This window comes from Liolophura sinensis, chromosome 8 (assembly GCF_032854445.1).
Source record: "Liolophura sinensis isolate JHLJ2023 chromosome 8, CUHK_Ljap_v2, whole genome shotgun sequence".
NCBI lineage: Eukaryota > Metazoa > Mollusca > Polyplacophora > Chitonida > Chitonidae > Liolophura > Liolophura sinensis.
Genome location: NC_088302.1, coordinates 41125802 through 41146823, shown reverse-complemented (window position 1 = coordinate 41146823; position 21022 = coordinate 41125802). Strand labels below are relative to the sequence as shown.

The window sequence follows — 21022 nt, the reverse complement described above, 5'->3', positions numbered from 1 at the left end:
GTGCAGAAATTTCCATTAGGGCAGTTATCAGCAGAGTCTGGGTTTCTGCTTTAAACTGGGATATAAAATAATGACCTACAAGTTTGAATTGCGTTCCAGTCTACAATATCAATTACATATGTTGACCATTTTGTTAAAATGAACACTCATGAACGCTTCTTCAGAATAAATGATAACCTAAATTACATTTGTTACATATTGTTAACTAAAATCGTATTAAGTGTTATGCTATAAATTGGGTAATTAGATTTTGTAATATTTTCACTTTGATTTATTCACGTATAGTGTTAATACAACTGGCCGTCGTAAACGGACACAGATTGTCCTCTAGCTAAGTGTATCATCTCCAGAGACCTGCTTGCAACCATCGCCATGGAATAGGGATTATTATAGGTCATTTCCATGTTGGAGCGCAAAAAGGCCGACCAAACGTTGAGGATTTTTTCGAAACGGAACTTTTGTTGTAACACTTGCTTTGTAGACCCTTATCCATTCATATTAAATAATCATTAATGTGTAAATGACCAAATAACAGTAGGACATGTGGACAATTAGACTTCTGTCGATCCAATTGTTTAAATCATTTCGAAATGTCCCTGGTATCATTTAGGTTCTGTCCTGTTTCCCGCCGTCATATAAGTGAAATATTCTTGAGTACGGCGTAAAACACCAATCAAACAAATAAATAAATATTTGTTGCAGTTGAGTCAAATGTGCCAAGGCGCACCAAGTTACAGTTGTTTGACGCTAGGACCATTGTGTCCAAACTGGTGTCTAAAGTTTTAACTACAAATTTCAAGATAGTAATTTTAATACCGTTCGTTCAACCAAACGTATCACACAAACGAATATATGGATAACAACTTCTATTTATTCAGTGAGTGACGTTTCAGTATAGGTACTAATACCGTTATCAAGCATAATTATAAACTGGTTACAACAATGGGTATTTAAAGAGAAGGCCTTTGAAAGAAAGTATGGTACGCCCAACCATGAGACCAGATGTTGCAAACTTCGATCCAACAATATCTTGTCATCAATCAAGTAAAGATTCTTTGGGACACAATGTGCTCCGGTACCGAAGTGCTGAACCCACAGCATCGGGAGGACTATAACAGACTTGGAACTTTACGATACAACCAACAAACTGGCACAGTTTACATTTTCTCACCGACTGCTGTGTCCCAGGATACTTCTTCGATTTGATACCTGCAATCGTACCTGATCTTCACAAGAGCTCGGGGGTGAAATGATTAGATGCAACACTTTGGACGCGTCCTTCTGGCCTCAGTATCTAATTCAATTTAAACTGACACGCATGGGGTCGTGACTGTAAATACAGAGTGTACAGCTACATTGGGCTACACGTATATAACCCTGTTTACACGCATATTTGATGAGCATTATTGAGCCGCAGAAATCAGCTCAGCGGTTGTCTTATATTTATAACCACGACCATGGAAGTCAAGCGTAAAAAGGGCGAGGAAATTCATAATCATGCCACTTCAGATAAAGACAATGCATGTGTAGAGTTTCTGTGTTTTCTGACATCAATTTGGCCGCCTCATCACCGTGACCCCAGTGACCTCGGCGTTATGCAAGATTTTGTGCAAATTCTGCTAGTGGTGGCAGTGATGTAAGGAGTACATGTTTTTATTACATGCACTCCGGTATCTAAGACCTATATGCCTCGCATATGGAAGAGCATATTTCACTGCAAATTATGCACATTTTTAATTTGATTTTGGAAACAAAACTACATTGGTCGGACTGTTCAGTTTCCGGGCTTCACAAAATGTAGGATTTTTAAGTCAGCACAGAATAATACCTTCAGAATATTGTTGAATAAACACCTTGTAAACATGAGAAAAGGTTGAAGAATTACAGTAGTTACATATAATTAGAGTTAAATTCTGCATTTAATACCAGGAAATTCAAGGCAGTTGTGTTTGGGGTCCCAAACACACGTACCTTGCATTACTTGCACTCTTGAATAATCTAAGCTTTCCTTCTGCCTTTAGTTTACTTCGTGTGTAACATATATATGCCTACAGACATGAATGAAATAGGCTAACACACGTACCTTGCATTACTTGCACTCTTGAATAATCTAAGCTTTCCTTCTGCCTTTAGTTTACTTCGTGTGTAACATATATATGCCTTCAGACATGAATGAAATAGGATAACACACGTACCTTGCATTACTTGCACTCTTGAATAATCTAAGCTTTCCTTCTGCCTTTAGTTTACTTCGTGTGTAACATATATATGCCTTCAGACATGAATGAAATAGGCTAGGCCCTGCTGCATACATAGTTAAAAATATACGATTTTTCAACGAGCGCATTTAATTCTACATAACTCGAGTGCTTCTTGCTTCATACGAGACCCTAAGGAAGCGTAGCCGAGAGTCTACAAATTCTCAGTCTAAGACTGGGATTGAACCCGCAACTCGATCGGACATATGCCGCCTCATCCATGGTTAGAAGTCGCGCAGCATAGGCCTGTATAGGGGCATATAGGCCTACTCCGCAGTGAAAATACTCCCAGGGTATGAAGTTTTGAGACTCTGGGCAGGCCCTATACAAGATTACCTGAGATAAGTGGAATACTATGGCGATGTGCACGTTTATTGTCATAATGGCACTGGTGACAGTTTTTAATAATTGACCGTTCGGTTAGTACATTTTCGTATTGTTCACCTCCAATTGTGTATAATGGATAACTGGCATGTGATCAGATAACTTCTATAAGTAGAAAAAAAACACTCAAAATTAGCGTTTCTGTGTCCGTTTCGAGGAGCTGCCAAGCTTGGGATGCGAAAGTCCGTTTTCGTACCCTTCGTTCAGATCTGAAATTTGCCTCGATGAAAGCACCCATCATGTCCGCACCGGAAGAAGAACGGTGGCAGTGGGAGCAGTCGGCAGAGCGACATTTCGCTCGCTGTTGGGATCCAGACGAGCAGGAGGAGACGGATGAGGTATGCTAACATGTCACAGATGACAGATTTCTCAGTGATTCTAACCGTAGACAACATAATGCGTGAGAACGATCGGGTATCGTTTTATCTGCTTTCCCGCTTTTTACGAAAGATTAAAAAAAAAAAAAATGGATGAAGCTGAAAATGTTATCTCTATCTTTCTTACTCTTAGTTGCATTGTTTATCCACTGATCCTGCAAAGTTACAGATGACTACACCATTTGTCTTATTTATCTCATTATTTTATTTTCTCGGTTGTCTCAGTATTACCGAGCAAGGTATTTTGAGTCAATATAAAAAATTTTAAGATCAGAATGTTGCACATTTTCATGGACCAGTTTCGATTACGCATCAGTGCCCATGCTGAAAATACGTCACACTGTTGACAAACAAAAGCACGTGGACTTTTATATATGCATTACTGCAGAACAATGCAAACATGAGCGAAGACATGAATTTTGATTGAGCAGTTCACGTGTTTAACGAGTAATTTTCTCAGTTTTCAACTTGAAAGTATACTGTCTATCCTATACTTAAGCGGGCTTATCCAATCTACCTAGTAGACCATCCCACCTGCATCTGAGGTCAGCTGCCAAAGGCATTACCTGTACGAAATCACGTGATCATTTTCTTTGGCGTCACTTGTTATGTAATACCTTTCAGCCAGGTAAACACTCGCAAACCCATTCTAAATTATTGTTTATTTCTCTCGAAAAAACATTGCTAGTATCATTCAGAATAGAATTCTCTTGTATACCGTGCTGCAACAACAACGTCAATCCGATCTGATCTTTTTTTACGATTTAATCTGAAACCACTCCGAGGTTATAACATACCGGCTCGATCAGGGTTGGGTTAGAAAAATAATTTTCTACACCCTTAGCCACTTTCTCAGAAAGTTACTTGCTTCAAGAAAGCCAGTTTTTATTTTTGTTTTTATTTTTTTTTTTTTTTTATGTGGTTAGATTCGACATAGAGGTACTCACGTTCTGTGAGAAGCAAAACATTTTTTTTTTTCAAAGGGTCCGAATACGGTGACACGTTTGCGCAAGGCTAGGTGCGAGAGCCTCACATTTGTATCATCAACTTCCCAACTTTGACAGGAGGTCAGTGCACAGAAAAAGAGTAATATTGCATTAAAATCACTAGAGAATGATTAAAGCAGGATTAAAAACCAAAAACAATCCTCAGCTTCGTGTTGTTTGCGTTAATCAAGAAATAATGACGGGTTGAAATGCTGGTTGCTAAATTACTCATCAAAGGTGGGAAAACAAGTGACATCTCTTTGAATACTGCTCATGGTAGGTGCGAAAGCAGTCTTACATTGTGATAATCCATCCCTCATTGTTTCAATATCTAATCCAGATTGCGGGGATTAGCAACACCTCAGAAAACAAAAGAGGATTAAAGCCACGCTTCATAATACCTGTTTGACGTACTTGAGTAAATCCGGCCATAATGTAACTAGGAAAATTAAACATTTGTAAGAATGTTTTTTTCACTATGGCCTTGATTAAATGCACAAAAATTAATTCCCGCGTACCAATTTGCTTCTGTGTTGCTAGGACCTCATCTGGAAAATGACATCATTTTGATACAAATTTCCAGGTTGTATAGGCCAGCTAGACTTAGGTTGGCTATCTGTGACATTACCCGCTGAGCTTTACAGGGCAGCCAGCTGGAGATCGGCCAGGATAATAAATCTATTGTTTTTGGTGGATTTAAAGTCATCATTATGTTTCTCGGAGGCCTCCTGGTAACATACTGTAAAACAGGTCATAAACCTTATACTTGAGACAAGTAGTTAAATGTGGACACTAATCCTTTAACCCAAATATTTGGTAACAGATATGAATCTGAAGTGAAGTGAACTGTTAGTTACGTGATAAGCACACTATTCTACTTATGTAGACTATTGGTTTTTAATTTTGAGAAGGGTTTTGTCACATGTACATCCTACTGAATATCATGCAAAGCTTGATGTGTACAAACATTTGTGAATGTGAATGCTTTTTTATGATTTTAATTGATAGACTTTCAATTCAAAAATTTACCATTTATATAATCTTCAATTTGTTTTTTGTAGTAAACAAGCTCTCTAGAAATTAAGCCTTAAAGTAGGGCATCATTTTCTTGTATACAGAGTTTCTGTGACGTTATTGCTGATGAGATTTATGAACTTTGCCAGATTTACCATTTTTGTAATCAAGAAAAGTTTCATGTAGGGCTACAGATTTTATGCACATGCCTACCAACATGTAGGAGAACAAGAAGGGTATTGGGTTCCTGTGGCGCTCTTTCCATTTTCCTGTTTTGTAGGCATCGTGCAAACATAATGATTGACTTCATTCTATTCTCTTGTAAACACATATTTCTACAGGCCTTTCTTTTAGGGCTATAGTTTCTTACGCAATCATTTATCTAGATAAGCTTTTTGTCCCTCTAGCTTTACCAGATTTGTAGAGTGTAAGAATTTACTTTGGTGTATACCAGTTTATCTGATATACACAGTATCTGTAGAAAGCTTTCCACATTTGTATTAGTATTAGGAGGCTATGACACTGGCCGATGCATGTGCCTCCCTTTACTGTGTGACAGAATGTTTAAACCATCCACGCAGACAGTGACTGTGGTCAACTGAGTATTTAATCAGCCAATCATAGGTCTGCATTGGCCACCCATTGTACACAGATAGCCAATCATGGGAAGCGATTTGCATATCATAGATCACTCCAGCAAGTTCATACTCGAACACTCTACTATGACATGTTTTTTACTACCATAGCTCAGCATTTGCTCAGCCATTAACATCGTTGGAATTGTTCACGGATTGCTGCATGCAATTCACAATTTGCATGTCAAAGATCAATTTCTCAGTTTTGTGCCCGAACTCTCCACAATGATGTCTTTACAACCACCACACTTCACAGCTTTTATCTTTATTCTGATTCCACTGTCTAGCTGACTGCCATAGCAGGCGGGCTGGTGGGATTCTCTGAATGCCTTCTTGATATTTATTTTCACATAAATGTAACATACAACATTTAATATGTTACATATATTAACATATTAATGTATGTTATTAAATGTTATATTTTATGGGCTCTCAGGGTCAGACTGTGAATGTCTTTTACCTCTGCTGAGGGTGAGGTGCGTGAAGTTGTATTCTGTATAGTCATTTTTCAATCACTTGTCGTGTTGAAAGGGCATCACCCATCATTAACTGTACATTGTATATTCATATAGATCTATACATGGTATCAGATATTTGATGTTGAGAGAAAGTTAATTTGTGGTTTGGGTCCTTACTGCCAACCTAAAACTTTTTTTTTCAGGAGAAAAAAATCTCATGGGCCAATGTGTTGTTCGCGAAAATTCTTGCTCAGTTCAGGGCAACAAATTCATTCTCTTTCAGTGATACATTAGCATGCTGTCCACTTCACTCAGGTTCGTCAATTTTATATCAGGAAAACTTTTATAACATACATGGAAGAAGCTTCACCCGTGAATTGATGCAGGTTTTTGGTCATATGGGATCAGCGGCTGATATGTCGTTTCACTTGTCATTTTTGTGGAAATTCTTCAATATTTCAATATGTGACACTTATAAATGGCAAGTAATGTTTGAAAATCTGCATAACCACCAACTCTTGTAAGCTTGTAACATCCAGTAACAAAGGAAGTGTTTATCATTAACTTTACACAAGTTTAGATGTACATCTTGTATATGTAATCTTACAAGTGAAAATAATGATCTTCCAACATCGAGGACAGATTTTTAAATAATTTAAATACGGTGTTTAAGGATGCACACTAGCATGAAAAGTTAGTTTTGCGTCAAAAATATCTTTTTTTCTTTTTTTATCTTTGTTTTCTTTTTTTGCAGGCTTCTATTGCTCGTAAAGAGTTAAGAATGCTATCGTTCTCTCATCCGGGGAAATTCATGGATAACTTTGACCCAGAGAGAAGCACACGGGAAATGCGTAAGATGAACCGCAGAATCTACAGAGAAACGTAGGTTAAAAGCCCTCCTTCATTGTCTTGTTTTAATAGCAGAGTTGCTTTACAAAGTGCAAGTACTTGGTCACTAGACTCAGTGTCCATTGTTTAGACAAAATGGATGTTTGTATCCTTCCATTCAACCCCAGTCTTGACATGTCATACTGTAAATTCAGTACAAGAAGATGATCTACATGTTTGTGTACATGTGCACATGAGAATGTTGAATTTATGGACAGTTTTTGTAAGAAAGAACAGTGATTATCACAGAAAATTTTGAAAAGTATTCAGCGTGGGAGATTGTTTAAAAGAGATGTCTTGAGTATGGCATTGATACACAGCAGTCAAATAAGTAAATACATTTTTTAATATGTACCATTACTTTCACTTTCATACTGTGCATCATGTTGCTGCAGTCTACGTAAGAACCAGCTCTATGATGAGACAGGCCACCTGATTGAGAATGGTAAGGACCTATGTGACTGTCTGGAGGTTGAGTGTCCAGGCTGTCACTACCCATGTCACAGGTGTCAGTCCCCCAAGTGTGGTACAGAGTGCCGTGCCAGCAGGAAGTGGGTGTATGAATTTGTTGAGGTGGAGGGTACCAACCTGGTCATTAAGTGGCCATCTAATAGCAAGTCATGATGAGTTATCTCCCCTCTATTACTTACATTGGACCAGCTGTGAAGGCCAGAGATGAGGAGACCAAATATAGCAGAAAAGCTCCAAATGTGCCAAATTGAGGAAATAGAATATAGGACATGTTTCATCAGTTCCATGTTGAAACTGCAAAAACAATTACACCTTGCCAAATTTGGTATGTGGGAATGAGAAAATGATGACCGGTTTATTTAGTATTGAAGCCTCATCTGAATTACCTCCTTGTCACAATGTTATACTTTGGTTTTTGATGTGTTAAACTGTGAAAATGGCACCTCACCTACTGAAGTAGGCATATGCAGTATGTAAGTTATGTCACAACAGTGGCAACTATATCTGAGCAACAGATTGTGGAAAAACAGAACATTAGCCAGAGAGTTTTGTACATCTTAAATGAAGATTTCAGTTTAGATAGAATATACATGTACATTTTTGATGGAGTTTGCCGACGCTGTAAGTCTGCTGTACAATACAGTACGTGTGTTTACATGAGGAGGTATTTAAGTTTCCACTGCATGGTTTAAAATTTATGTAGCATTTGTCCTGGGCTTTTCAAATTTGCATACAAAATGAAATTCTGTCTTGAAGGTACATGTAGGTCTTCAGCTAGGCTTGCTTCTATGGCACCCTGTTGATACAGAATTAAGAATTTCTTTTTATAGTGATTCTAATAAATTTATGATAAACACAAAAAAATGCACCAGAGCAAGAAAACAAAGTGTTCGAAGCCTGGCTTAAGACAACTCAAGTTAAATCCACTGAGATATGTTTGTATGTTATTTGTTTGACTCCAGAATGAATGAATGAACGTTTTTTTCCAATCTGAAATTCAATGAAGGAAACCAAGATAAAAGTACTTCTCAATGAAAAGAAGACTAATATTTAAGGTTTTTCTCATTTTCCTGAGGTTGATTACTGGTGGTCAGTATAAAAGTAGATATGTCATGGTTATTGTAAGACGCAGGTGATGTTACTACAGAATATTCATGAAGTATTCTTCATCAAAGGGTTTACATGGTCTGATGTAGAAATTTAGTGTCACTGTGTTGTACATTTTTCATATCTTTGATTCGATGGAAAATGAAACTTGCCTGTGTTCATTCTAATTGTGTCATTAAAGCAATCCTTTATACAAGTGTAGGTCTGGCAGCAATTTGCAAATGGTTGTGGGTTTCCTCGGGGCTCTGCCCGGTTTCTTCCCACCATAATGCTGGTGGCCCTCGTATAAGTGAGATATTATTGAGTATGGCGTAAAACGCCAATCAAATAAATAAATAAATGTATACAAGTGTGATTCTCAAATACTATGTGACTGTGGACTTGATACATGCAAATGAAATTTGTCAAAATGGGACAAGTAGAAAATTCAACCTGCTCAGGATAATTTGAAAAGATCACGGTGAACATAATATTTTTAAGATTGATGTAAATTCTGCATCTTGTAAATTCTTAATCAATTCAAGCTGTCAATCAGTCAGTGTTATATTTACAGACAAGTTCTTTAAAGCATATATAGAACATACTTTGCATTATTTCCTAAAGATTTTTAAAAGAGTATGTCATGAATCAATTCACTGATTATCGTGTGGTTTACTTGGTTGTACATGTAATTATTTTGTTGACAAAAGAAGCACAGTATTTGGTAGGATATCTGATTATGTTCTTTAATAAATGGTGATCAATATGATGATTGTCCTGGGTTGATTCTGTCCTATGTTGGTCTTTTGAAACTTTTGTATCTCTTCTGTACATGAACCATTGGTCTTTTGAAACTTTTGTATCTCTTCTGTACATGAACCATTGCCCTGAACTAACTTACAGGTACGCCTACCTTGCCAGGAACATGGCAAAAGTTCCAACTTAAAACTTGGCAGACGTTGCTCCAATCTTTTCGATTCAAAAGCTTGTAACAGCTGGATTGTTGTTAAAAAATGGTTCACCAATAATGGCTTTGAGGTGTCAACACTTCGAATGAATCAGGAAGTCAGTGTATGCCAAACATGTAAACGTGTTCGAACTGTAATTGTCGGTGAAATTTTCTGCGTGGGTTCAAATGATTCCGTAGCAAACCACAGTTCTATATAATTAGAGGTCGGATAGCATTTGAGCTTTTTGAAATGTATATGTACTGCAGCACAATCTAATTGTATCCTTGCGATTAGTCAACGCCAGCTATATGCGATCTTATTTTAATTTGATTCGGGGCCTGGTTACCTCGGGAGATTAAAACGCTGGCTAGCCCTTGAGCCAACGAGCCCGTGTCTTCGAATCCAGCTCTGTCTGTTTTCGCAGCAGCTTTTTGTCACTTATGCCTACAACAGTTTTGTTTTACCGTGGGCACTCCGATTGACTTTCATACACCTTAATTCCTCAAACTTTTCGCATAAGAAAGGGCAACTTTCAGTGCAATTAATACACATTTTAAGTTGATTTTGGACACAAAACTACATTGGTTGAATTGGACCATTACAGAGCTCAAAAAATGTAAGTTTATCAGTCTACACAGAATAACGCCTTCAGAATATGCTTGAATAAATACTTAGCAAACAGTTTGTGAAAAGTTAGAATACAGCTAGTAAAAACGAACCTTGAGTATGGCATTCAGCAGCAATCACATAAATAAGTAAATTAATAAATTAATTGACGTATGCTTAGCGCGGCTAAGAAACAGGTTCACTGGTTCAGACAGTTGGTTCTGGATAATACCCATGTACACTTCATCAATGCCAGATAGCTAGCACGCACGTGTTTCGCATATTTTTGCATAACTCTAATTGCATACATGCATAATTTCTGTACCACTATAATATATGTATATTATTATTTTTTTTTTTTTTTCCTTCATCGTCAGGAAATTAGTTTAGGCCTACTTTCAGTGTATTTCATCGAAACCATATATCATGTATATAGGCCCATAGATTTATTCATCAAGAATCATAAACGTCTGATATGTATAGGTCCATCAATATTATAATATAGAAGTTACGTTCGTAGATTCCCGGAGCGTGATTGAATCAAAAGAGGCTGGGCCACTTTTTAATATGCACCAGTGTTATTGACTCTATTGATGTAAATGTATGCATGTATAGACCAGGGCTGAATCCGTGTGGTGCAAGGCGCATGCGAGGAATTACGGTCGATGAGGGAACGGGCATTTCACGTCACAGACGGCTGCATTGCTATATGTTAGCACATGTTATAAACACGGGTTTTCTTATATGTGTAAAAAGCGGCTGATCCACCTTTGGCAAATAATTTGCCTCTGTCAACAACAACAGACCGAGCATGTGTCTGCTTAATACACTCGTAATACACACGAAGAATGACAGCGGTGGATTATCTGACAGGAGCATCCTTTGCCAGCCAGCCACGCCGCTGTTTACTTGGTGAACTAGACTTCATTCTGGGAGAGTGGTTGTTTGCTTTTCACAGCGCCATGCGCCTGGGCACATGCGTGTATTAAGCGAATCCTGGCCGAGCTGAGATTTGTAGTTCCGCGGCTGAGCTCCACTGGTATTATGCCGTTATACTGACAGCTGATAGACAGTTACATGGAACATAAACCGGGCGAAGCTATGCTGCAAGGTAAGGCTCGTGCACAATTCTGCGACTGAGTTTTCGGTTTCCCAGTTTACATGTGGGCCCTATATAATCTGTTGATCGCAACGTCATTCAGAAAGAGCAGATTTTTTTTATACTTGTACCTAGACACCGCTCGTCTGACTGTACACCCTTATCGCTCCCCAAGGCACATAGACAATCCCCACATGCACGACAGTCGCCGTATAGCTTGTCACCGCTTAAACCAAGGTGTATATAACGGTTTACACTCCGTATATGTCTGAAAGGTCCTCTTATACCTAAACACCCACCATACACATAGGCAACCCCCAAAACCTAGCTGTGTGTAACGGTCCCCACATGCCTAAACACCCACCATGCACATAGGCAGGCCCTAAAGCTAGCTGTATGTTACGGTCCCCACCTGCCTAAACACCCACCATACACATAGGCAGCCCCCTAAACCTAGCTGTATGTAATGGTCCCCACATGCCTAAACACCCACCATACACATAGACAGCCCCCTAAAGCTAGCTGTATGTTACGGTCCCCACATGCCTGAACACCGTAGGCATATGGACGACTCCCACATACATGTATACCTTGGCAGCCACCGTAGACTTGGAAGGTCCCGTGACTCGACAACCACCCTAAACCTGTAAACAAACCTACTTGAGGTCTCTTAATTAATACTTAACCCTTAAGACAATTAACCCCTCCCTCCCCTAAATATGCATATGCAGTCCGCACGTACATGTACCTGGATTCGCCGTAAACCACGACGTTCCCCTTAAACGTAAACAATCATACATACACATGTGCCTATAGTGAAACCACTAAACTTGTACACCAAAACAGTCACCGTAACGACTTAGTCCTAGAGGGTCCCATTCTGTACTATACAACCACCATAAACCTAACCGAACCGCCTAAACATGCAAACCGTCCTGGCATATATATATATATATATATATATATATATATATATATATATATATATATATATATATACAGTCACTGTACACTGATAGAAGGCCCCTTTATATACTTAGACCACCGTTGTATAAATGAAATATTCTTGACTAAGGCGTAAAACATCAAGCAAATAAATAAATATATATATACCTAGACAAACGTACAGTCACCGTATACCAATAGAAGGTCCTCTTATATACCTAGGCAACGTACCGTCACCTCTCACCATTAGACGGTCCCCTAAGATATATAGACAACCAACAGTCACTGTGCACCAATAGAAGGTCCCCTTATATACGTAGACATTCTAGTCGCCGCTCAGCAGTAGACGGACCCTTATATACTTAGCCAACCTACAGTCAGTGTACACCAATAGACGGTCCCCTTATGTACTTAGACAATCTACAGTCACCGCTCACCAGTAGAAAGTCCACGTATATTCCTAGACAATCTACAGTCACCGCTCACTATTAGAGTGAGTAAGTGAGTGCTTGGGGTTTAACGTCGTACTTAACAATATGAAGACGACTCACCAGTAGAAGATCCGCTAATATACGTAGACGATCTGCTGTCATCTCTCACCAATAGACAGTCTCCTTATAAACCTAGGAAATCTACAGTCACTGTACACCAATAGAAGGTACCCCTATATACCTAGACAATTTACAGTCATCGCCCACCAATAAAAGATCCCTTTATATACCTACAGAACCTACGGTCTCCTTACACCGATAGAAGGTCCCCTGGTATGCTTAGACAATCTACAGTCACCTGTCACCAGTAGACGGTCCCCTTATATACCCAGATAACTTAGTCACCTTACACCAGTAGACGGTCCCCTTATATACATTGACAGTCAACAGTCACCGTACACCGATGGAAGGTCCCCTTATATACCTAGAAAATCTACAGTCACCATACACAAATAGAAGGTCCCATTATGTACATAGACAATCAATAGTCACCGTACACCGATAGAAGATCCCCTTACATACCTAGATAACCATCACATACGTAATCGGACCCCTACACATATAAAGATGGTCTTGCATTCCTATAGCCAGTTCGGATCGGTAAGCATATATATTGACCGCTTCAGTGGTCTATTGCTTATAGCGTCCACCTCGAAGCCAGAAGACACCGGGATCAAACCCTGGTGGAGTCCTACCAAAAACTGAAAATGACACTTGCTGCAGCCTCGCGTGGCGCTCAGCACTGAGGGGTTAGAGTCAGGAAATGTGACTGGTTGGCCCGGTGTCAGTATAATGTGACTGGCTGGGGTGTCATGTCTGGTGTCAGTTTCTGCTTCAGTTGCAGCAGCACTTTGGCGGCATGGACTCGCCCTGCCACAAGAAGACACCATATATGTACACACACACCTAATGACTCGTCGTCATATTACTGAAAAAGTGTTAAGTACGACGTTAAACCCCTGGCATAGATACATATACCGTAAGCATATAGAGACGGACCCTAAATACCTGGACAATTACCGAACGCCTGAAGGTCCCCTTTATATGCGCCTAGACAATTGACAATCACTATAACTTCAATGTAATCAGTTCCCTAAACATGAACTCGTCTTTGTATCGACACCATGAATCTATCTGTGGTTGTATTTTAGTATATACGTAAGTGGGAAGGTCTGACAGCAACCTGCGGATGGTAGTGGGTTTCCCCCGGGCTCTGCCCGGTTTCCTCCGACCGTAACGCTGGCCGCCGTCGTATAAGTGAAATATTCATTAGTACGTCGTAAAACACCAATCAAATACATAAATAAAAAGATTTTAGTATATAGAAGTATTTGACTTCATCGTTGAAGTGATTGTTGTATTTTTGTAAGCGTTTAGCTGTAACAGCTGGCGTCTTTTGGAAGCGCCTGGCTCATCGCAGCAATTGACTCAACCCTGCATGATACGAGTAACACACTTTGCCAAGCGGAAATAGTAAGTCGACAGATGAAGTATAGGGCTGTGAGAACGGGGATTGGAGAGCTTCCCAGTAGGACGGACAGAATACACAGAGCTCGTCATACGGAACTCAGCCCTTATGTCTGTGTAGCCTCGTCTTTATTAACCAGCTGCCTTAATTCGTGTCAGAATACTTATTCGTCGACAAGCTGAACACCGTCAAAGCCCGATTTCTGATTCTGACGTACGTATAACGAACATGATTATAATGTAGCTCTACACCTAAGTAGAGAAAGCCGTTCTTTCAAACAGTTCTTGGTTTGCGCATTTGATAAGCTGTAATCTTATTTCGCTACACGTATTAGATAATCTGTAATCTAATTCTGCTGCATGTGTGGACTTACCAATAAGGAAAAAGCACAACCTGCCGTGAGTATTGCATTGATAAGCTATTTTCTGATTTAGACTTTTCTATAAACCATAATCAGATTCTTATGTTCGAAATCCGTGATAATCCTTAGTCCCATTGCTCGGAGTTGATCCTTCTCTTGTGGTGTTGATGGCATTAGTTTCTGTGCTCGAAAGTACGGAATCGGCCAGCAGTGATATAGTCCCATCTTGTATGTTTTGGAGGTGTCATGTTGTATGGTGACCTCTTCATCACCGAGTTTCTCACGACATTTTTGGTAGTCTGCAAAGTGTTTTCAAAACCACGAATATTGTCACTGGACTTATTTTTTTAAGATGACATTTATGCTTTGTGTATATACAGTATTAGCGTTAATAGGGATTACACTTTCTGAATATAGCACAGATTTTAGTGCTGAAATTTGGCTGAGACCACTTCTATTTTTGTGGAAGGCCTGTTGGTCGAGTGGTCTAGACGGTTGACATGCATTGCTGGCGATTTGGTGCCTGACTCAGGTCGCTGGTTCGAAACCCACAGTGGTCTCAGCCAAATTTCAGCACTAGAATCTGTGCTATATTCAGAAAGTGTAATCCCTATTAACGATAATACTGTTACTTAATCCACTTTCTAAATGACATCTATATCTATACCCATTTGTGTATATACAGTTGAAACAAAGGAGTCATCCTCCATGAGGATGACGTGGGATAAAGAACTGCTATCTTAGCACAGAGAATCATGGCCGGACTTTTGGGCATCTTTCCTCGGAGTCTTCACCGGCTACCTGTTGTCAGGAACGGACAGTGGACAGACGAAGTGGTCGGACTCGGACATCCGCGCTACTCCCGGTCACTATCCGCCACTCTACTGCCGCATTACCCACCTTGCTCTGGACACCAGACGAGCCAAGTTCCTGTACCAAGGACAGGCTACCTCCAGCGTCCAGGCACGATGTGGTGTATATATAGAGACGATATGGCCTTTCCAACGGTTAGTCGACGTGGGCAGTCTCCAGTGTGACAGGACGTTTGATAAAGCCTACATCTTTACGATGTATTATTACTACGGCAGTAATTATTTCCACTTACACTACGATATGATGCTGCCGCTGTACCTTGCGATGCACGCTGGGAGGAAGTCACCGCTTAAGAATGTGCGTACTCATGCCAACGGTGGAGTCCTCAAGGATGGAGGTATCTGTGAGAAACCATATCTTATGTCATAAATAGATGTTTTGTAACACCAAATAACTATGGTTAATTATGCCAGCCGTTATAGATGACCTTTCACTGCCTCGCTACCTCGCTACTTCACCTTGTAAGAGAAAGGTTGAAGTAGCGTGGTAGCGAAAAGCCCTCTATCAGCTTCCATAGTTAACACTTACTCCGTCGTTTATTCTGATAAGAAGTCGAATGACTGAAGACTACTGCCTATTCGCAAATATGTCCAATTTGGAATCTATGCTGACATTACCTTTATTTGAGATGATAAACTTCCTGTGGTGATTGCAAATTACATACAACAAACCTTGCAAAAGTCATATTCTGTAAGACGGCCCGGAAGCTGAAGATCACGTGATCACCCTGGCGTGGGCGAAAACAACATGGTCACCCCATGTTCAAGCACAGGGGAAAACACGTGAGTGACCATTAAGACTGGCTGTACAAAAACATCACGTAAACTCTACAGAAGTATTCAGGCTATGCGAAAGTTGAAAAATTATATCCAAAGTCCAAAGAATACACTATCGCTGATAGCGATTCCAATAGGCATTTTCGCCACGCCTTCTGTCCACTAAGGAGATCCCATGGTCTCCCCTGCCCTCTTACTGAATTGGTAACATGTGAAACACATCCACAACGACATGTGTAGGTTTTTAGAGAGCCTATGTGGAATATATATATATATATATATATATATATATATATATATATATATATATATATATATATATATATATATATTTATTTATTTATTTATTTATTTATTTGTTTTTATATTTATTTGATTGGTGTTTTACGCCGCACTCAAAGAATATTTCACTTATACGACGGCGGGCAGCATTATGGTGGGGGATTACGTGGAATATACTCCGCGTTGATTGTGCTGCGTGACGTAATTTACCAGTGCTCAGTTGTCAGGTGTTTTGCCTACTGTCATTTCAGATTTTAAACTGGAACACCCCTGCGTTTGAGAACCCGGACGCTTACTGGATGCAGATGCTAAACGTAAGCAATATAGCTTTACAACTATACAATGAGAGTTATACAGAGACTTATTTGAATAATTGCCTTGAGGAGAATATGCATAATGCACTTATACTTGATTATATATCAATGGTAATTTATCAGAGTCTAATTTACATTTCGACATTCTACTTTAGTGGCGAAGGCACTTCGGTGACTTCGACGCGCCGTGCTACAAGATAGAGCTATTAGTATATATACACACAGCTAATGACTCCTCGTTGTCACATGACCGAAAGATTGTTTAGTGTGACTTTACCTCAACCTTACATACATACAGCTAGATTTCCAACACGGGGTAGTGTTCTAGCAACCTGCGGATGGCTGTGAGTTTCTCTTGGGCTCTGCTAGGTTTCCTCCTACCATAAAGCGGGCCGGCGTCGTGTATTTGAAATATTCTTGGAGTACGGTGTGAAATACCCATCTCGTAAAAAAATACAACTACATTTTACAGTTTTGTCATTGAACCATTTAAATTCATTGAACCAAAGATATGGCTTTCTGCTTACCCACAGTCAATACGAGAAAACGCCAGTCTTCTACCCATGGACCAGACTTTACTGCAAACAGGTGAAACGATTTGCTTCAAAACAGCATATTTTGGGGTAAGTTGATCTTATCCTGATACAATATGCTTCAAAATGTATGGAGATATACCGACGCTGTATATGTTTGATTAGTTCGTCCGGAAAGGTGTCAAAAAAATGGAATTATATCCACTCGTCTTCCATATGGTGTTCGTTAGATCGGCTCAAACGCACGCAATTTGTGTTTCTGGGAATCAAGACATAATGGCAACTGTACCATGTCTTCCTAATCACAGATATTATTTCCTCTAGACATCCCGGTTTCCATTTGATGACAGACGCTTGGTTCAGGACTACATAACCTTCATCAAGAATCAGTTTGAGATTCCTGTAGACAAACAACCAGACACGGTGCCCAGACATAGGATCGGTATTATTACCAGGTATGCAGATAATGTCTACAAACATCGGATATAAAAATGACACTGAACCTAAGGCTGTGGACGATGTTATTCCCAATGGGTTCGTATATATATTGTATAGATATTGTTGAAACTTCGATTTCTTGCTGCATTTAACATTATTTTATTCAGCAGCGGTCGGTATGATCTTGTAGCTAGCAGGTACACTGATCATGCCAGCGGTAACATAGTGACAGTGCTGTCACACTGGAACACTATAGACGCCCGTAATGTAATAAAATGCCGTAATGTAGCAATTATTATACGGTGGGTGGCACTTGCCACCCGTAATATAATATTTTTACATCATAGGTAGAAAGCTCTACCCATAGTGTAATCATCATATTATATTGCACTATTTGTAATTTAAACTCTAAACTGTTTCCTTGTTCCATTGTTTCTTATTCTGGTAATTTCAGCTATTGTCTAAATACAACATTTTTTAACGTAACAGGAACAACTCCAGGGGCCGGAAGATACTAAATGAAGCGGAGCTGAAGAAAGCCATATCTCATCTTGCAACAGTAGATATAGTGGAATTTTCTGGAAAGTCTTTCAAAGAACAGGTGAGTCCAGACATTGCCATAAACTCTCAGAATTAATCTAGCCATATCTAGCCAGTGGAATAAACGACAAACCTTTCTATTGGATGGGTAACATTCGCCATAGCAATTCATATTTGATATCTTCATTTCTACACAAATCTTGTGCTTTACATTAACGATAGTTGTTTCTGAAATATCTGAAGACGTTTCCACCCACAAACTGTCCAAATGTACATCGTATGAGTTGTCGAAATGTCCGTCTTCTGAGTTATCCAAATGTCCGTCTTCTGAGTTGTTCAAATGTGAGTCATCTGAATTGTCAAAATGTGCGTCATTTGAACTGTTCAGATGTATGTAAGTTGAGGTGCTGTGGTCTGTGTCTGAACAGGTTTCAATGATACAGCGGTACTCAGTCTTGGTTGGGATGAATGGAGCTGGGCTGACGAACGCCATATACTTACCCCGAACCAGCGTGGCCGTACAGCTCGTCCCCTACAACGCTTCACTCAACTTCCGGGACTTTGGTGTGTGGCTCTCCAGCCGTGGTCCTTACCTGGAGTGGCACAACACTCACCCTGAACTCTCAGAAACCGATAAGTATGACGTGTTCAACAACAGAGCCAATACTCTAGTCCCAGAATCGGAATTTTTAAAACTGATGACCGATGCGATTTCTATCGTTGACACAAGGCGATTCCGTGAGAAGGCAGAGCTGTGAGAGGCGTCAAGAAACAACGTGATGCAATTACGATACAAGCGTTATACAAGTGCCTTACAGGGGTCACGAGACACACGTTGGTCAATGAGAACCGAATCTGGCTGAATTGTGAGAATCAACAGATTTAGGTTTGGACCATGTATACGAGGTCATACCAACTCTCTGCTAGAGGTACAAGGGATTGTGGTACATGTACACGTCTCCAGGAATTGTTGGTGTAAAGTGTACCTTGAAAAATTGTGAGTCACCGAGATACATGTAAGCACATTTCTCAGTGTGATAACGGACTTGAAGAATACTGACAACCAATGTAACAGTGTGAAACTACCTAGTAGAGTAAGACTGCTAGTAGCCTTGAAGATCTGTGTGAACCAGTGTGATATTACAGACTTATACAATGTGAGAGTGAGATAAGAGCGTCGAAGATCTGTGAGGCTCAGTGTGATAACAACCTCTAGAGAACTGTGAGAGTCGTTGTTATAAATTCGAAAATTGAAGGACTGTCAGTGTTCATGTGGTATATATACCATGCTGGCATATGTGTAGCAAGAAATGGATCATGCGGAGCTGTAAGAATGAATGTAATACCAACCAGTCATAAAACTGAGAGTGAGAAACAGTGTGATTCCAGCCAGTCATAAAACTGGGACTGAGACACAGTGTGACACCAACCAGTCATAAAACTGAGACTAAGAAACAGTGTGATGCCAACCAGTCATGAAATGAGACTGAGAAACAGTGTGATGCCAACCAGTCCATGAAAATGAGACTGAGAAACAGTGTGATTCCAACCAGTCATGAAAATGAGACTGAGAAACAGTGTGATTCCAACCAGTCATGAAAATGAGGACTGAGAAACAGTGTGATACCTAACCAGTTATAATACTATCTGAACTGAGAATCAATTTGATGCCGATTATAGGGAGCCGTGAAAATATGGTTAGAAAAAAATTTAAATATAAAAAGCAGTGACAATTTTCAAAGTGTTAATAAAGATTTCGTGCGCATGACTTCATAAAGCTCCTCGAGAGCATGAGATAAATACTATGTCGTGGGCACGACTTAACAAAGATCTCGTGCGCACGGTGTAATTGTGCATTTTTATTGGTCACTTATCCCGTGAGTGCGAGTCTGGACATAATTGAAACATGGAAACATTTGTTTTCTAACCAAGTCACCAATACGTATTAATTCATGGCGCCGTGGCTGGTTCATTCAGCAGTAGCGCTATTCTCGTCAGAGCCTTCGGAGTCGTGCGGTCGTAGGCTCGAATCCAGCAGGCGACCTGTCAGGTACCTAGCGAAGGGTGTTGTCTTACCCTAGGCACCCCGGTTTCCTCCATCCATAAACCTGAATGTCGTCACGCATATTACAGAAAAGGCCAGATTAAGGCGATAACCAATGAATGATAAATAAATAATTGAAGCTATACTGATGCGTTGATGTCTGCACCGGCCAAAATACAAATTTACTGACGTGAATAAGCATGCTTTCCCTTTTCTGAAAACGACATTACAGTTGTATTATTATTTATTACTGAAAGTATGTTGCGAGAGCTCCTATCCATACATTATAACAATGGTGGTAATACATAATACATGTATTTGGCATGAGTACGAAAATGTGATAACCAATCGTCAGATTGGGGAATATGTACATGTATAATAATGCAATTACAGGGAATTATCATGTTGAAATTCTAATAGTTCTCAAACCAGACGTGAGGAAACAGTGTACAGGCACTTCCTAAGTGTGAGAACTCGGTCAATACTTTATGTAGCAAGTGCTCGGTTTGTGAGGGTCAATTCTGGTAGAGAATAGTCTGATTATTCCAGTTTCAAACTGCCTGAGCTAGAACCTGTGATTACAAGCCATAAACTCGATTGTATGCTGATTTATGTAGCAGTGTTCTCTGTCAGCTGTCAGTCTAACAAGAATATGGTGTATAAAAACGTATATCTTACAAGCATTTGTCATGTTCTCTCATTTCCGACACCTAGCTGATAAAGACGTGGTTTATCATGCAGGTAC

General features: G+C 39.7%; 2 protein-coding genes and 1 long non-coding RNA gene across 3 annotated transcripts; all 3 read left to right on the top strand.

The window, feature by feature from the left end:
- The first annotated feature begins 2866 nt into the window (after positions 1-2866).
- LOC135473525 (ARL14 effector protein-like) lies at positions 2867-9317 on the top strand. Its single transcript, XM_064753376.1, has 3 exons — positions 2867-2980; positions 6867-6994; positions 7396-9317. The coding sequence occupies exons 1-3, from the start codon at positions 2867-2869 to the stop codon at positions 7622-7624; spliced, it is 471 nt and encodes a 156-aa protein (XP_064609446.1). The 3' UTR covers positions 7625-9317.
- Positions 9318-11086: 1769 nt separating this feature from the next.
- Positions 11087-16711, top strand: LOC135474122 (uncharacterized). The gene is made up of 3 exons (XR_010444627.1): positions 11087-11224; positions 15163-15687; positions 16660-16711. It is a non-coding gene; the product is annotated as an uncharacterized LOC135474122 (long non-coding RNA).
- A 550-nt stretch (positions 16712-17261) lies between these two features.
- Positions 17262-19627, top strand: LOC135473579 (protein O-linked-mannose beta-1,4-N-acetylglucosaminyltransferase 2-like). Its single transcript, XM_064753436.1, has 4 exons — positions 17262-17345; positions 17580-17710; positions 18183-18294; positions 18662-19627. Exons 1-4 carry the CDS (start codon positions 17286-17288, stop codon positions 18989-18991), a joined length of 633 nt encoding a protein of 210 aa, XP_064609506.1. The 5' UTR covers positions 17262-17285; the 3' UTR covers positions 18992-19627.
- The last annotated feature ends 1395 nt before the right edge of the window (positions 19628-21022 follow it).

Coding starts and splice junctions, on each gene's coding strand:
- LOC135473579 (XM_064753436.1), top strand. CDS start 17,286: ATGGACCAGACTTTACTGCAAACAGGTGAAACGATTTGCTTCAAAACA. Junction 17,711..18,182: donor AGGATCGGTATTATTACCAG/GTATGCAGATAA, acceptor TTAACGTAACAG/GAACAACTCCAGGGGCCGGA. Junction 18,295..18,661: donor GAAAGTCTTTCAAAGAACAG/GTGAGTCCAGAC, acceptor GTGTCTGAACAG/GTTTCAATGATACAGCGGTA.
- LOC135473525 (XM_064753376.1), top strand. CDS start 2,867: ATGAAAGCACCCATCATGTCCGCACCGGAAGAAGAACGGTGGCAGTGG. Junction 2,981..6,866: donor AGCAGGAGGAGACGGATGAG/GTATGCTAACAT, acceptor CTTTTTTTGCAG/GCTTCTATTGCTCGTAAAGA. Junction 6,995..7,395: donor CGCAGAATCTACAGAGAAAC/GTAGGTTAAAAG, acceptor ATGTTGCTGCAG/TCTACGTAAGAACCAGCTCT.